This window comes from Sinocyclocheilus rhinocerous, unplaced genomic scaffold (assembly GCF_001515625.1).
Source record: "Sinocyclocheilus rhinocerous isolate Xijiao unplaced genomic scaffold, SAMN03320098_v1.1 scaffold3580, whole genome shotgun sequence".
Lineage (NCBI taxonomy): Eukaryota > Metazoa > Chordata > Actinopteri > Cypriniformes > Cyprinidae > Sinocyclocheilus > Sinocyclocheilus rhinocerous.
The window spans coordinates 103,075-120,944 of NW_015642846.1; the positions used below are offsets into that span (position 1 = coordinate 103,075).

Sequence of the window (17,870 nt, forward strand, 5' to 3'; positions counted from 1 at the left end):
AGGATATTAAGTAAAGATCATGTTCCATGAAGATATTTAGTAAATTTCCTACCGTAAATATATCAAAACTTAATTTTTGATTAGTAATATGCATTGCTAAGGACTTCATTTTGATAACTTTAAAGGTGATTTTCTCAATATTTAGATTTTTTTGCACCCTCAGATTCCAAATTTTCAAATAGCTGTATCTCAGCCAAATATTGTCCTATCCTAACAAACCATACATCAATGGAAAGCGTATTTATTCAGTTTTCAGATGATGTGTACATCTCAATTTTGAAAAATTGACACTTAAGACTGGTTTTGTGGTCCAGTAACCTTATAAAATTGATGTCACATAGCCTACTAGCGAAAAGATGACTTTTGATGATCAGAACTTTTGCTTCTTTAGCAACTGTGGCTTTTCACCTTTTTTCACCCCTAAACCTAACCATTAGTGGGAAGTAAGCAGACACAAAGTAAGCAGAATGAAAACACATGAATGAGAACGTAAAATAGGCCCGAATTGTCATGAGAGTGTGTTGGACAAATCATTATGTGTAATACACAAGAATAAAATAATACATTAAAGGGGTCATATGATGTTGCTAAAAATAACATTATTTATCTCTTTGGATTTGAGACTTTAGTCTTTGCAACTTTACAGATCGTCTTTATGCACCAAGAGCTTGTAACACTCCAAAGAGAAAGGACAAATTTAAATCGCATCATATGACCCCTTTAACTAAACTTAATTAAATCTATCATAAACATTCCATTGTAAAACACTGATAACAAAAGTAACAAGAAACCAACTTTTAAAATACGTACAAATGGGATTAGCACGGGGAATTCTGCCCATTCTCTTTAAATTATATGGTGAGTCATACTGCAAGACTGTCAACAGTTCTAGGAATTGTATCGAGGGAAATCTGTTAATGCACTTGAAATATGAATTATGAAGTTCGTTGAGTACAATAGGATATTTGAGGCACATTTAAAACGTAGCCTACTTGGATGTTCTCCAGAAGGTTCAGTCACTCCAGTGATCTGAGAAACCACAAATGGTGCTTCAAGTATCTTTACATTTTACGATGTTTTAACTGTCGTTTATAATATATGCAATTTTAAGGTAGTAATTTTAAGATCTATGTTCTCCTTCAAAATGATTAAAAAATAATATTACTAAATAACTAGGACATTATGAAGATTGTGCAAGATGAATGTGTAAGTGGTTAGATACTGAAGTAGACTCTTAACGACAGATACGTGTCTCCTGAAATCTGTAGATAGACAGCAGAATATCGAGAGGAGAGACCTGAGAGCACTTCTGGAGCTATGTGTGTGCGTGCATGCGTGTGCGCCCACGCATAACATCACTGTTCGCGCCCGGTGCCTCACTCGCAGGTTGGGTTGATTCGGTGCATCGCGGAAACCGAAGTGCCCTCGTGATGCCGCGTATGTGGAGTGGAGATCGGCGGGGCGCAGGTACAAGCGCACCGCGAGCTCGCAAGTTTTCTCCAAACCGAGGATGCCAAGAGAGACGGCGTTATCTCCAGCCGCTTCCCACGCCGCTTGGTGGACACTTGAAGAAGGGGGAAGCCTGAACTTTGAAGCTAAAGCTGGGAGTATTTGACGCTACCCACTGAACATGCCTTTCATCTGCACTCTAGGATTTAAAAGTTCGCAAAAATGAAGTTCGGCAAAAGCGTCTGTATCATAAACGTGGGTGGCACCAAGTATGCTTTTCCAAAGGACGTAATCAAGGATTTCCCTTTGAGGAGAGTGAGTCGTCTCCACAGTTGCGCCTCGGAGAGAGAAGTGCTGGAAGTGTGCGATGATTACGATAGAGAGAGGAACGAGTTCTTCTTTGACAGACATTCAGAAGCGTTCGGCTTCATTATGCTGTACGTGAAGTACGGCAAACTGCGCTTCGTCCCGCATATGTGTGAGCTGTCGTTTTACAACGAGATGATCTACTGGGGTTTGGAAAGCTCTCATTTGGAGTTCTGCTGCCAGCGGAGACTCGACGACCGCATGTCCGACACGTACACTCACTTCATCGAGGAGCACCACGGAACGGACGATGAATTCAGGACGGATGCATCGTCAAACGGGAAGCGGGACTCAAAGTGGCTGGAGCGAATGCGCAGGACTTTCGAAGAGCCCACCTCCTCCCTGGCCGCGCAAATTTTGGCGTCCGTGTCGGTGATTTTTGTCATTGTGTCCATGGTAATGCTTTGCGCGAGCACTCTTCCAGACTGGAAAACTGCGGAGAGCAACATAGTGGAAGAGCACAGGTACACAGACTCTTTAGAGCATCCATCCGGGTATTTATGTCTTCTTTCTTGAATAAACGTCCTAACTTTTTTGTGAGATTTCGGCTGTAAAATATCCCACAGGGGTCGTTGACACAGGATGCGTTCTTGTGTTCAAAAACAGCTAGACGCCACGCAGAGGAAACGAAACAGCGCGCATAGGTGTCTCGACTAGTTCTTAAACGTTGAATGTCTTTTAAAGGTGCAATTAACAATTTTAACTCTTAATAAAACGCTAGACATGATCAAATAAGTAGTACTTTTAATAAATCTGTGATTTACACTCATACGGTATAGAGTAGCCTAGGACAGCTGTTTTATTTTACATGGAGAGGGTCTCCTCATGGGGCTGACGTTGAAATCACACGACCAGCCAAATGCTTCTCATAACAACTTTACTACTGAATACTTTAGCTCATTGGAAAAATAAAAAATGAAATGTTACCTCAAGCATTGAAATAAAGCCGGGGCCCACATATCAACCAATACAACATAAATAAAAAGGTAGTGTCTGTAACTTTAACATAGCACAGTGTCTTAGAAATGTAAAGTTCATCACATGGGATATAAAAAAAGAACTGAAATGAAATGAATAGGAGGTCAAAGATGCCTGTCTAACCTATTTATAATAATCCACCATTGAGCACTCACTTGGACATTTTCTCTTCTGATTTTCCATCCCACTGCCATGAAATTCGTGATAAATGTATGCTCTCACAGTCCTGACTAAATTTTTTTTTAAATAATGTATTATGTTTTATATAGGTCATTAGAAGCAGTTGGTGTTTTGTATGGATTAATAATTATATGACAAATCTTTTAAACTTTCAGATGGTTTTCTCCTAAGTTACTCTTTGCCCCCTCCTGACCGCAACATAGAAATTTGTTTACTTGTGTGCTGAGATAATGTGCAGTGTGCAAGCTCAGCAAACAAAAACGACATATTTCTTCTATTTTATTCAAGAACATTCTTCTTGAAAGATCTGGAATCACCTAATTAATTCCAGTTATTTTATTAATTTTATTCTAGGCTGTGTTCAGTCTGCACTATTTTCAATTGTTCTAGCCTAAAAAGGAGTCAGATGATGTCCATTGTCCACTGCATGACGTCCCATGCCATGAGCAGTTAAAATCAATTCAACTTTTAAAAACACATCTTAGTTGTTTTAATGCAAGCTGTTTGTCCAGCTGTTTTAATACAAGAACGCATCAAGTGTGTATGTGCGTCTATTTCTCATAAAGCAATGCCTATAAATATACGCGTCTGCAGCCACACTTGTCTACAGTCTTCTGTATCATGTGTATATTGTCATGTTATCATATTTCCTAAATGTTTGTCTTTTATCTTTCAGCATGAAAAGAAGTCATAAAGTGTCATAGTCTAGTCAACAAATAGCCTACTCGAGCATCTCGAAGCTCCTCGATTTTCACTGATTGTGAGATTGGTAACAGTGTGCGTAGCTAAAACTGAAGCGAAGCTGGAAAGCGCGCTATTCTGAGGAAGGTAGAGCTGTCTCTCTCCAAGGTGCTGATTGAAGGTTGAGAGCCAGCAGTTTGTAGGTCATGAGGATGAATGGATTCTAAACAGCAAAGCATGTCAGCTGTTTGAAATTATTTAAGCTGGACTGTTTTTTCTGACCCCATTTAAGGCCATTTTAAACAAAAAGCTAATTAATGAAAAAAATTACAATAAGACTAATAAATAAAAGAGCAAAAGGTGAGTCGAATACTGGTGCCACTAGTCATTTACATAGTTAGAAACCTGCAACAAACAGTGTTAGAAACAACCACTGGGAAAACTAGTATGTTAGCAATTTTCTTTGTTTTTAATATCCTTATAACCTCTGTGTTTGTCTGTTCTGTATTCATAACTGCCACGTGGACTGTTCTGAAGGTACTGGTACCTGAGGAGCAAACTTCCATCCTGTGTGTGTTTGTGTGTACAAAATATAACATGGTCTATGTTGCTGAAAAATCAGGTTTGTTTTTTCAGCTGTCATTAGTAGGAGTGATTTTGTCTTTGGGGACAACTTTCAATGCCTCCATTTTTCCTCCGTGGTGCTTCTATTCCAGCTCAAAGTTGACTTCTGTCAGAATAGCACGTCTGACATGAAAACGTCAGGCAATTTTGTTGCATATAAATTAGAGTTTCACTCCACTTGATGTAAAATGGGACATTTTGTGCATCTATTTTGGGATTTGAAACACTGGAACAGAAATAGGCTACACCAGTCATTTTGGAGTAACAGATGTTGATAAAAGACAAAATCTGAATTTGTCTAAAATGGAAAAACACTTTTTTTTGTCCAACTTGTCAAGTGGATTTGAAACAGCAACTTGTTTCGCTCTCAGAGAACCAAAGAGAAATAAACTTCGCTATCTGTTGCCAGATCTGTTCCACCAGTTCTCAGCTCAAACATTCTAATCTCATCCTCAGAATCAAATTTGAAATTATATTGATTTGGTTTTTAAAACAAAGAGAAACTGACAGGGCTCTGAACTGGAATGGTTTGCCTTTATTTATTTATTTTATTTATTTATCCAACCCTTTAAGCCCCAGCAGCCGTTTGAACAAAATGCCAAAACGGATAAAGACAATGAGCATTGACATATCTGCTTAATATTAGTGTTTTTTTGTTTTTTTTCACTCAGTCACTAACAATTACTGGCGTTCTGTGAATACACTTCAATCCATTTTCCTGTCTGGCTTTCATCAGACATCATTACTGTCATCATTAGACTCTGAGAGGAATACAAATACTGTGATCAATATTGGCATTACTCCATAAACGGTGTTGCTAGGCCTTATGGGATTCCAAGTGACTGCATGGATTAAGTAGCAGAGTGCATTTCAAAATGCTTCAAGAGAGTAATATTTTTTCACAGTTTCACATAATGAAAATATAAATTTACTGTGCATTTGTTTCAATTAGCAATTAGCTAATGGTCATTTGGATCACAAGACAAGAAAAGAGCTGTTCATTTATTTATTTGCACATGTAATTTCATCAGTTCATTAATTCTAAGCCATTATTAAAGTTGTAAGTGCAATCTTGAACAAAGGCATAATTCTGAAGGAAGTCAGCTCATTCCTAAAGCGATTGCTGGCTTTTTGACCTTACTACTTGTTGCCTCAGAAAATTTCAGCCAGCTTTTCAAAGGATCTGTGAGCGAGCAGCAATAGCAATGTGTAAATCATTCAACAGCTTTGCAAACAAGATGACGAGTCTCAGTGAAAGCTTTAAAATGGCTTTGAATTATTTCAGACTTTGGCACCTTGAACTAAACATCTGATGCGGTTAATGAGACTACGTTCCTTATCCCGTTCTTTCTCTCTCAAACTGTCTTTCTGTTCTTTCCCCATCACCGTGCACCTGTCCAGGATCATTGAGGCGGTGTGCATCGGATGGTTCACGGCAGAGTGCATCGTGCGCTTCATTGTGTCACGAGACAAGTGTGAGTTTGTGCGACGTCCGCTGAACATCATAGACCTGCTGGCCATTACCCCCTATTACATCTCTGTCACCATGACGGTTGTGACTGGAGAAAACTCTCAGCTGCAGAGGGCCGGCGTGACGCTGCGCGTGCTGCGCATGATGCGAATCTTCTGGGTCATCAAGCTTGCGCGACACTTCCTAGGGCTCCAGACTTTAGGGTTAACGTTGAAGCGCTGCTACCGTGAGATGGTCATGCTCCTGGTCTTCATTTGCGTGGCCATGGCCATATTCGGAGCGCTGGCGCAACTTCTAGAGCACGGCCTGGATCTGGAGTCCGGGAACGAGGAATACGCTAGCATTCCTGCCGCCTGCTGGTGGGTTATTATCTCCATGACCACTGTCGGCTATGGAGACATGTACCCCATCACTGTGCCGGGACGTGTGCTTGGTGGCCTGTGCGTCGTGAGCGGGATAGTGCTGCTGGCTCTTCCGATCACCTTCATCTACCACAGCTTTGTGCAGTGCTACCACGAACTCAAGTACCGCTCGGCTCGCTGCACCCGAAGCCTGTCCGCCGAGTTCCTCAATTGACTCTGAGGTTTGGCTGTGGCCAATAACGGGACCGCTTTCTGCTAGAGAAATCAATGGCTAGTGCAAAGATCTCCCGAGGCATTTCCATCTGCCGCATTCATCTCCACAACAGACTCTCTCAGCGCCGCTGAGCTCCAGTATGCGCTGTATCTGTTACTCAAGGGGCTGGAGGAGGTTACCATGGTGACGGTATCACAGAGGCCAGGTGTCCTTGACAGGTACACACTGCTGGAGGGAAACTTTCAGAGGCCTTGAAAAGCCTCAACAAGCCCTCGCTCTCTCAGAGATCTGCGCATTACCTTATACATGTGGCGTTCCTCCAAAGAATTTAGCTTTTGAATGCCACTTAGGCAGCCCACAGTGTTGGCAAGTAGATACGAGAGAAATAATTTAATCATCTTGTCGCCCAGGAACCTTTCTCTTTTATGATGCCTTCATTTATAAGCAATGAAGTTTTAAAGCAGTACCACTTTTCCAGCATTTAAAATATTGAGAGCCTCCCTTTTTTACTGACAATAGATTACAAAAACATGAATTTTAATCAATCTGTTCCACTTTCTGAATACTCTTTCCTGGCTAAATTGTTGTGTAGACCCAATTCAGTGTTACAGCAAACCTCCAGAGGTAGTGGGACATAATGAGCGGAATAGACTGAGAATTACAAGGATAACGTGAGAGCTGTGTGGGCAGCTATGCTGAGAGGAACATAACGGGCCATGGAGAGAGAGTGCTGTCATGGAGAGTTGGGTGTTTTGGATGACACCACGCAGAGCGTGTAGAGTTCTACCCGAATCCTCTACCTACGAATGTCCTCTACCGCCCTGCCAGTTTTCACACAGGAGTGAGATGCCTCGAGGCTTGTGCACCCTTGGGGTTGCACAGAAAGCAAGGTTCTGGAGATCTTTAGTGACACAGCTACCTCAAGGCCATCTCCTCCCATGGAGTCACCCATGACACCCACTTCTCCCCGACTCACTGCTGTCTCTATGTTACTGTGGCTCTTGTGTTCCTTAATGCTCTTATAGGGGAACATTCAGAGATTGTGCTGTTATCTGGGTTTTTGTCTCGACACGTTTCTTTAAGTGCATCATGGGAAGAAATTTAAAAAAAAACTGTGTAAAATTGTAACAAAAGAGTTATTTGATGTCAAATAACATGTAAATAATGTTGGCCTGTTTAAATTGTTAAATGGAAGTCAACAGTTAAGGAAAAGTCGTCATGAAAATTGACCCTGTTTATTTTCTTGGGGCACATTCATCTGTGCATATTATTCCAGATTCAAAAAATTCTTAACTTAATAGTTTGATCCACCTCTGAAATGACCTTCCTTAGTTGATTATGTTTATGTTCTGTTTTGTTTTTAACTCCTCCCTTCCAACTACCTAGTCCATTATGGTACGTAATATCCACTTTTCACCATTCAGTCAGTTCCCGATACCCGATATAAAAAAAGTCCTATTCTACATTTTTCCTCACGGAATATGCTGTTCTGTTACACATGTAAATATTCAGAGCACAGAAGTCAAACGGATTCATGTTGACTTTAAAAGAAAACATTTTGCATTTTAGAAATCTGCCTCATTTTCATACTTTGTTGCAAACTACACAATTTGTTTTTAATATGGTAAACATTCCAATGTCAATGTATGCTTCTCACAATACATAATAAAATGATGACTATGATATGGTACAATATTTAACAGTGCAATAATAAATTATTATTTTGTTTTATTTATTTATTTATTTTAGTTTTTTACTGTTAGGTTTTTCTCTTTTTTTCCCTTCAGAATGATAAAGTGGCTCCATCTGGTCCTTCTTGCCAGCTTGTAGTGTTTTTATATTTTCTTCTATATATTAATTTTGTTTCACAAATATTTAACTGCAGAAGAGTGCTTTAGGACAACTATTTGGTTAAAATCATGTAAAATTTTATTCAAGTTTAAAGGGGGCAGCAGGCAAAAAGCATTGATAATCTTATATTAAGTATTATTAAAACAAATCATATATAATTGTGTACAAAATATCCTGTCCCGTTAGATTTTTTTTTTTTTTTACGGAACTAAAAAATTGACATCAGATTGCCAAAATGTCTGCTAAATAATTCAGTTCTTAATATTGCAAACAGAAGTAGTGTTTTTATATTTTCTTCTATATATTCATTTTGTTTCACAAATATTTAACTGCAGAAGAGTGCTTTAGGACAACTATTTGGTTAAAATCATGTTAAATTTTATTCAAGTTTAAAGGGGGCAGCAGGCAAAAAGCATTGATAATCTTATATTAAGTATTATTAAAACAAATCATATATAATTGTGTACAAAATATCCTGTCCCGTTAGATTTTTTTTTTTTTTTACGGAACTAAAAAATTGACATCAGATTGCCAAAATGTCTGCTAAATAATTCAGTTCTTAATATTGCAAACAGAATCGCCAGTTTAAATACAGACAAACTACCTGTTTAAAGAAGTAAGTGACAAACTTTCACCTTTTCTAAGAATAATTCCTCTTGTGCAAGGTCTCTCCTCTGTAATTACCACATTCTTACTAATCATCTTCATCTTTATTCATATTCCTCACAGCAGTTTATGGATGGAAACCAGCAGTCACCGACTGCAGCACTGGCTTTTGTGAATTAATAAACGGAAATGTGTGTGATTGGAAATAGATGCATTCCGTTTTGGGTTACAGGAAGAAAAATGTGTCAGACTAAAATGTGCTAAGATCTCCCTCCTCATTAATTAACCCCCCTGAAGAGATCATGCTGAGGTGTTCTCCAGTGTGCCTTCAGATCACTTCAGACACAGACTCCCTTGGCTCACATGTACACACAACAACACCCAGAAATTAATGTGAAAGTGAAAATAAGCGAAATCCCTGAAATTAATTGCAGACTGCAGGTGTCAGCTGCCACTCATTTGTTCTTAATACACTTTCATCCCACTGCTTCTCTCGGTTGCCTGCTTCATTAATCATGGTAAACATAAGGGAACCTGTTTATTTTACATGCAAATACATCAGTGCTCTAATGAAAAGCTTGTGACAGCTAAAAGCCATGAACATGTGAATAATAACATCTCTTAAACCAACAGATCTTTCAGTTTGTCAGTAGGATGTGATCCGTTTCACTTCAGTCCCTACTAAAATCTCACAACAGCAGCAAGAGATCTCCCGGAGGAACGTGTAACAGCTTTTATCATTTTTAAGGTGTACACTGAGAATTCACATCTGACACTGTACCATATGCCTTCTTCACCATCATATTACACTTGCAAAACTGTGTTGCCAAAAGTTGTCTCAATGGACATATATATGTTTACTGTAATACTTTTAATATTTCTCTGTTGTGTTAACTCTGCAGAAATAAACTTTTGACATACACAGTTCTGACACAACCCATTTAAACTTGTTAGTTTTTTATTATTATTATTAAACTTATTTTATTATTGTTGTAACAACAGTTGTGCATTATGATCATATGTTGTGTATCACTGATATAAAAGCTTGGGCTTATTACACATGGCTTGAGCTTTTTGTAGGGATTTTTATACCTCAGTAATGTTTAGTTATAGACGAGTGTTTGAAGTCCTGCTGTAAACTACAGTTAGGCTATTTTTTCCCTCTTTTTTTTCTGCATTCACTACTATAAGCTTTCAATGTATTTTTAAAATAGAAAGTCTATTTTGAATAAACTAGAATTTGCCTCTGTGTTAGCCAAAGCGGGTCTTGACGAAATTCACGAACACTGGATATTAATAAATAGTACAAAATAAATTACTGTTTTGTGGTCTTTCTATTTTTATATTTTTTTGTTGCATTTCCAAATAAACACAAAATTCGGTTTCATAATAAGCTCCATGTGTAAGCTTGACATTTTTGACGTTCTATTTTTTGAGCAGTTATAAGAGAAGATAAAAATGTCTAAATCATATTTAAAAAGACTAATTTGTGTTTCTAAATAATGTTAATCAGACCTTATTATATAAATCCCAAACAAGTGGAGAGAAAGAAGAAGAAGGGTATTGTTTTGTATTGTTTTAGCAAAGCGGGTCTTGACGAAATTCACGAACACTGGATATTAATAAATAGTACAAAATAAATTACTGTTTTGTGGTCTTTCTATTTTTATATTTTTTTTGTTGCATTTCCAAATAAACACAAAATTCGGTTTCATAATAAGCTCCGTGTGTAAGCTTGACATTTTTGACGTTCTATTTTTTGAGCAGTTATAAGAGAAGATAAAAATGTCTAAATCATATTTAAAAAGACTAATTTGTGTTTCTAAATAATGTTAATCAGACCTTATTATATAAATCCCAAACAAGTGGAGAGAAAGAAGAAGAAGGGTATTGTTTTGTATTGTTTTAGAAGTGTATTCCCAAGTATTGTTGGGAAATATTATTACGATTTACAATTTACTGAACACAAACTTTTGAGCAGTAGTGTAAATTATTTTATTCACAATTTAATAATAGCATTTTGTCTGAACAGAGGCTGAAGGTAGGGTTGACGCTTTTTTTAATCGGGCAAGAATCGGGCTGCTAAGTGACGTGTTTCCGCTGGGGTCCTCTCACTCGGACATACAGAGAGCCCGTGGTGGGACGCGATTCTGTCTGCGGTGTGATTCACAGTATTATCAACAAAAATGTACTATAAGGTCAGCGGAGTCACTGGGAAATTAACGGGAGCGACAGCAGCGTCCGCTTACAGCCCGCAGGTACTCAAACCTTCCGCTGCTGTTTTATGAGAAGCGAGAATCTGGAGTGACCTTCACAGGAAGCGCTTCACAGACACTCAGCCATTGCGCAAGTCTGTCTTATTATTGTGCTGATATACACTCTAAGCTACCCTTGATTTGCTATCACGGTTGCCTTTGTTAAAAAAGTAATGCAGTCTAAGTTTGTCATTAACGTTAATGAATCGGAGTGATTAAAGACCGACACTAGAGCTGCAATATGGCCTCAGCCGGATTTTGTAGCTTCATATCACACAATTCCTCGGAGCTCCTGAAAGCCAGCTGTTGAAAGGGAACTTAACTTAACTTAACAGAACAGAAATTATACCAAATAATGAAAAAGTTAAGGTATATTTGTTTAATGTCAATGACTGCTGTAGAGTCCAAAGCTTCGTTTCTTTCCTTCCCGTTCTTTTAGACTAAGGTTAAGAGGTTAAGATTTGTTTACCTTCCATCATGACCTTGTCTATTCAGTCTGTAACTCGGATCAAAGAACAGTTGTCGTTCATTATTTTCTTATATGCTGTTATTCTTCCATCAAACAGACAAGGAAACATTTTGAACAATCCTCATGCAGCTCTTTTCCCTAATACAAAAATTCATATTGACCGTATCTTTAAGCTCCAAAGAGGGTAAAACACTAAGAATGTTAGTCATGAATGATTAATTGACTAGTTTTTGGAGGTGTGATGTTAGTGTATCCAGGATTAGATGATTCTGCTTTATGGTGATTTTTGGGTCCTTTTCGGATGTTGAGATGTGGTTCACTATGAGTGACCTTTATGAGGTGTTGGTGTCCTTTTGAGGTCAGAGGAAGACAATGCCAGCATAGGGGTTTGGACTGATGTTAAAATGAGTAAATAAAGGCAGTAGTCATTTTTTTGGTGCCGTAATGTCTCTGCAGCTCATAATATGTCATTGTGTTTGTCCTGACAGGGGCTGAAGCCCACGGTTCCCTCTCAAGCTCCTCCCATGATCTTTGCTGTACCGACCAAGGTTGTTTCAGAGACCGGGTCAGTGGCTCACTACATGGGAATCAACAAAGTCCCTGAGCTGCAGAAGATTTTCCAGGTATTGCACTGTGATTTTAAAAAATTTTTTTTTTAGTTGTTTGATTTTCAACCCAGTGATTTAGATATTTCATAACAGAAAAGGTACTCCGTCTCCTTTGACGATTTTCTTTTTTATTTGAAACTTGGACACAAACCAAAACAGTATGAACAGTTGGCTGGCATCAGTCCTAAAACAGCTTCACATTTTGCAACACCTGAGTTAAAAACAAAAGACTCAAAACAGTATTATACATTCAAACTCTAAATTATAATTGGAAAAGCCACATTCAGGTTTTGAAGGTGTCCTTGTTACAGTGTAATTATACATTTAAATACTGAGTAATATTAATTAACTACATGTACTTACTATATGTTTAGGATTGGAATTGGGGTTTGACTTAGGGTTAGTTGCATGTAATTATGCTTAATGTAATGTTATTATAATAGTATGTTTGAAGTAAGTATAATGTAATGTGTGTAACAAGTACATTTGGCAATGCTAAAAATAAGTTTAAATTAGGGCTGGGTATTAAAAATTTACAATTTGATTCCATCAACTCGATTTGATTCTGATTTTGATATTGATTTGTTGGCTATATCAGCTGCAGTACATGTCCATTTTTCTTAAGTAAAACTAGGGCTGGGCGATATAGCAAAAAAATTTATCAACGATATAATGTTTCATATCGTTCGGTATCGATAATTATTGACATTTTTTATAACCTTTTTTAAAACAAAGAGCAATAGAAAAAATGTTTTAATTTAAGCACTGTATTTTTAAATTAACCCAATTTATTGAGACAACAAATATTTTTGATTTTAACAATCAAACACAAAATAAAAATTAAATGTCTAATTTCTAATGTTTTATATGCAGATTAAATAGGTCTTAAGACACGAGTGCAGCAGTCATATTTGTCTGACAAAGAAATGCGCTGAATATGCATCTGTTAATGGCTTGGTTTCGGTTTTAACCTAATCAAGATCTTCTTCGCATTGAGCTTCTATATTTCTCTAATATTTTGAAAGAATAACGCAGCAGCGGCGTGCCTCGTGGGCTAGACTAACAAAGCATTAAAAGACAACAACGTCACTTACATCATTATCACCGCATCTCGCGCGCCACCGATGACGCTTCCTGACGCACTCCTAACATTCAAATGCAAATGTTTATTTAAAATTCGACTAATATTCATTCTTTATTCACAATCTCCTCATCACAGGCAGGCACAGCACTCATTTCAGCATGTGTTTGTGTGTGCTGTCTGCGTCACTCATAGTACGTGCCTATATCGTGCGCTATATCGAACATTTTTTATATCGTTATCGAAGAAGGTGTGTACCATTGATAAATAACGATATCGTTTTATCGCCCGGGCCTAGGTAAAACAATCTCTAATCTAAAGCTGTAAACTATAAAGTTGGCACATTACAATAATATTAAAGGTTAAAATTAACATTCAAATTCAACTGCTGTTTATTTTTAGATATAAGAATCAACACATAAAAATTGAGTTGTATGAAAACATTAAATTGTACAGTTTTTATATAAACTTTCTACTCTAATCTGTTGTTATATAAACCTTTAAAGGTAGCTGTCATAACTTGTTTTCATTATGGATTTATTTAAATATTCAATAAATGAGATGTAACTAATAGGTTAATTAAAAATGTAATGTAATATAGTGCATATGTTTAGCAAAATGCTCATCTAGATTTTTAACAAGATTACTGATATTGAATGTCTTTCCCGAGGTAAATGTAATTTTACAGGTGAAAGATACATCAGGCAGATGCGCTGGGACACATCATCAGTTATGTATCCTGGGGTCATTGGGTGTTTCGGGTCTTTCAACATCAGACACCCTCGCCCAGGCGACCCAGCCCCCGGCCTGTGTCCCAGCAGCAATTGCCCATGGTTCTGCCCTCTTAATCCAAAGCCACCTAGTGGCTCTCTCTGCAGCTTCAGTCGCGGATCTAATCGCCTTTATTTTCGCCTCCCCGGTGATACCTAGAAGCCTGAATGCTTTGCAGAGTGATCGCCCTGCAAAACCCCTGCAGCCCACCTCCAGAGGCTCACAACGAGTTTGCCAGCCCTGCCTCCTGCACTCTTCAACTAGCTCTTGGTATTTAGCACATTTCATCTCATTGGCCTCGTCCATACGCTCTTCCCAAGGCACAGTAAGTTCCAGCTAGATCAATTGCTTAGTGGAATCTGAAACAATGATCATGTCTGGACGAAGCTGTGTAGATGTTATTCTGGTTGGGATCTTCAGCCGTTTATCAAGATCCACTTCCAGTTGCCAGTCAGTAGCAGTTGCGAGGAGACCAGACTTTACTCTCGGCTGTGGGTGGGCCTTCTCTCCAGCTCTGAGGAACTTGATGGTCTTTGGCTTATGGTGGTGGCCCTTAATGGCCTTGATGGCTGTGGCAATGCTCTCAGCAACTGCCTTAAGCACCTGGTCATGGCGCCAGCGATAGCACCCTTCTCCAAGGGATTTTGGGCAGCTGCTAAGGAGATGTTCTAATGATCCCCTTCCTGAACAGAGGGGGCAGGATAATGTCTCACTTTTACCCCAGACGTGGAGGTTTGCTGGACTTGGTAAGACATCGTAAACAGTTTGGACTAAGAACCTGATTCGATGGAAATCTTTCCAGAATTTTCGCCTCCCCGGTGATACCTAGAAGCCTGAATGCTTTGCAGAGTGATCGCCCTGCAAAACCCCTGCAGCCCACCTCCAGAGGCTCACAACGAGTTTGCCAGCCCTGCCTCCTGCACTCTTCAACTAGCTCTTGGTATTTAGCACATTTCATCTCATTGGCCTCGTCCATACGCTCTTCCCAAGGCACAGTAAGTTCCAGCTAGATCAATTGCTTAGTGGAATCTGAAACAATGATCATGTCTGGACAAAGCTGTGTGGATTTTATTCTGGTAGGGATCTTCAGTCGTTTATCAAGATCCACTTCCAGTTGCCAGTCAGTAGCAGTTGCGAGGAGACCGATCTTTACTCTCGGCTGTGGGTGGGCCTTCTCTCCAGCTCTGAGGAACTTGATGGTCTTTGGCTTATGGTGGTGGCCCTTAATGGCCTTGATGGCTGTGGCAATGCTCTCAGCAACTGCCTTAAGCACCTGGTCATGGCGCCAGCGATAGCGCCCTTCTCCAAGGGATTTTGGGCAGCTGCTAAGGAGATGTTCTAGTGATCCCCTTCCTGAACAGAGGGGGCAGGATGGTGTCTCACTTTTTCCCCAGACGTGGAGGTTTGCTGGACTTGGTAAGACATCGTAAACAGTTTGGACTAAGAACCTGATTCGATGGAAATCTTTCCAGATGTCAGCCCAAGTGATCTTACGTTGCTGAACGTTATCCCATTTAGTCCATGCTCCTTGCTGCCCCATTCCCACCATCCTGCCAGCCCTTACTTCCTCCACGCCTGCCCGCACTTCCCCTTGAACAAGATGTTGACGTTCTTTACCTTGAGCATTGTCAACTCTCATAACCGGGAAGTAGCCAAAGCCTGCACTCCCTGTTGCTATGGGCCCCACCACTGCCTTGTGCCTCAGTCGTGACTCTGCCACTTCCACAGGGCTCGACAGTGCGACCATTTCAGTCGCATTTGCGACTGAAAACTACTGCGTGCGACTATGACATTTTGCCTCAGCCGTGACTCTGCCACTTCCAATGATTTTTCTGCACTCCATTTCCTGCCTGTTCGCACCTGTATGCCAGCTGCTGCCACCTTTGGATCCCTGGACTCTCTATACTGCCATACTTCCTGTGTTCTTGCCACCATAAACTCTTCAATAAGGCTGCTAATCGGGAGTTGCAGGACATTGCTGGTGCCGTACAAAGCAGCACTGCTCAGACTGCGAGGTAAACCAAGCCACCTTCGCAGATAACTGCTGATCTTTCTCTCCAGGGCCTCAATAGTTGTTATGGGCATCTCGTACACCAGCAAGGGCCACTGGATCCTGGGCAGGATAGAATGCTGGTAAATCCATGCCTTAAACTTTCCTGGAAGACCTGATTTGTCCATCTTACTAAGCCAAGTCTCCAGCTCTTTACTAGCTTTCTGGATGGAGGCAGAGTCTTTGAGGCTAAAGTCAAAGAGCTTACCGAGGCTCTTGACTGGCTGCTCAGTAATGGATGGAATAGTGGCTCCGTTCAGTGAAAAACGGAACTTATCCACTACTCTCCCCCTCTTTAGCACCAGTGACCTTGATTACAAGACATTGTTTACTTATGTTTTATTGATATTTTTCCAAGGTTGATATACTGAGTGATACAAGAAACATGATTTTAGTCATTTGTACTGTTTATTTCAACAAACCTTTCAGTGTTCTTTCATATTTTTCTTACTGTAACTAGTCATAAACAGGAAAAGATGATCTGTTCATCTCTGTGCTGCTACTTAAACTGATGTGCTACAGCGATCTGTAACACTATATGAAAAGACTGTCAAAATGTTATTTCATGTTTGAATTTTTGTGATAAAATTAACAGAATTTGAAAGCTTGAAATTATGCTTCATATCAAAATCAACAAAGCACAAAGCCTACTGCGATTATTGGGTAGGAGGCACACTACAAGTGATGTTTAGGGATGTTTTGTTCATCAAAATGAAGATCGATCAGAATCGATTAATCGTTATTGTCAGCCCAGTCCTAGACTGAATCAATTGCCAAAATCTCAGTCTGGTTCTGGATTTATGCAGGTCTCATTCTGGCCAAATTAAATGATTAATGTAGACCCAATGCAAATAAATACAAATTTCATTTTACAAAATGAAGAATTTTTTTTTATTTTTTTTTTTAGCAAAAATCAGTTTTTTGTTTTTTTGGTGTATTAAACAATATGACCTGTTACAGAAAACTGATGGAGCACCGGTTCACCTGAAGCGTGGAGTCATGGACAAAATGCTGTATAGGACCACGATGGGCTTGACGATTGGCGGCACCCTCTACTGTTTAATGGCCCTCTATATCGCTGCCCAGCCCCGAAAACCACAGTGACCCGCCCTGCTTGTGCCCTCTGTAATTATTAAATATATTGTAATTATTATGGCTGGAGTGATGACATAGACTTTTGTCATTTTGCTCTAAAAGACTGCGGCAGAATTATTTTATTTACCCCAGTATTTAGATTTCACTCACTGGTTATACAAATACATCTTGATCAATCTGACAAGCGCCATCTGATTTCATTGCATATGTACATATGTTATTACATAAGAGTTTATTGTATTCGGTTTCTTCTCATATGGTCATCTGATGGGTCCCCCTTTCTAGTCAGTTGTTTATCTTAACGGTCTGTTTTTAAAAATCAGGGATACTGAAATAATGCACACACTGATGAACTGATTGATTTGCTTCCCCTTTTATCATTTGAGTAAATGACAGCAAGCTTGTCAGCCTGTAAATGAAGTCCTTGTAATTTGTACCTAGCAGAATAAATAGATTTTGTTTGTAAAAAGTAAACAATGAAACCTTTCTTGTGTCATCTTTGTTGAGCTGGAACAGTCCGGATGGCATTCGATTATTAGCAACAACATCCTGTGATCTTCGGCTCCGTCTCATCATACAGGATATGAGCCTGATGGGATTGTAAGTGTTATTAGTGTTAATCGATACATAAAAGCATTTAAAAACCTACAATTCACTGATATTAAATTAGTTTCTTGGGGTACAACCTTATCAGTCATATTTAGATGCATTTTGGGTCAGGCAAATAGAGAATTAACATTTCTATTGATTCTTGGCATT

At 39.1% G+C, this 17,870-nt stretch overlaps 2 protein-coding genes across 3 annotated transcripts; both read left to right on the top strand.

Moving 5' to 3' along the window:
* Positions 1 to 1,391: 1,391 nt before the first annotated feature.
* Positions 1,392 to 7,761, top strand: LOC107756869 (potassium voltage-gated channel subfamily G member 3-like). Of its 2 annotated transcripts, none has more exons than XM_016574182.1 (2): positions 1,392 to 2,309; positions 5,680 to 7,761. In XM_016574182.1, exons 1-2 carry the CDS (start codon positions 1,672 to 1,674, stop codon positions 6,323 to 6,325), a joined length of 1,284 nt encoding a protein of 427 aa, XP_016429668.1. In that variant the 5' UTR covers positions 1,392 to 1,671; the 3' UTR covers positions 6,326 to 7,761. The 2 variants fall into 2 exon arrangements, with proteins under 2 accessions (XP_016429668.1, XP_016429670.1); XM_016574184.1 differs by having other exon boundaries at positions 1,392 to 2,279.
* A 3,110-nt stretch (positions 7,762 to 10,871) lies between these two features.
* LOC107756870 (cytochrome c oxidase subunit 7A-related protein, mitochondrial-like) lies at positions 10,872 to 17,593 on the top strand. The gene is made up of 3 exons (XM_016574185.1): positions 10,872 to 11,040; positions 11,995 to 12,129; positions 16,977 to 17,593. The coding sequence occupies exons 1-3, from the start codon at positions 10,969 to 10,971 to the stop codon at positions 17,118 to 17,120; spliced, it is 351 nt and encodes a 116-aa protein (XP_016429671.1). The 5' UTR covers positions 10,872 to 10,968; the 3' UTR covers positions 17,121 to 17,593.
* Positions 17,594 to 17,870: the final 277 nt, after the last annotated feature.

Bases quoted from the DNA above. Each gene is read 5' to 3' on its own strand.
- LOC107756869 (XM_016574182.1), top strand. From the start codon at position 1,672: ATGAAGTTCGGCAAAAGCGTCTGTATCATAAACGTGGGTGGCACCAAG. The intron at 2,310-5,679 runs GTATTTATGTCT...GCACCTGTCCAG, and splicing joins TCTTTAGAGCATCCATCCGG to GATCATTGAGGCGGTGTGCA.
- LOC107756870 (XM_016574185.1), top strand. From the start codon at position 10,969: ATGTACTATAAGGTCAGCGGAGTCACTGGGAAATTAACGGGAGCGACA. The intron at 11,041-11,994 runs GTACTCAAACCT...TTGTCCTGACAG, and splicing joins CGTCCGCTTACAGCCCGCAG to GGGCTGAAGCCCACGGTTCC. The intron at 12,130-16,976 runs GTATTGCACTGT...GACCTGTTACAG, and splicing joins AGCTGCAGAAGATTTTCCAG to AAAACTGATGGAGCACCGGT.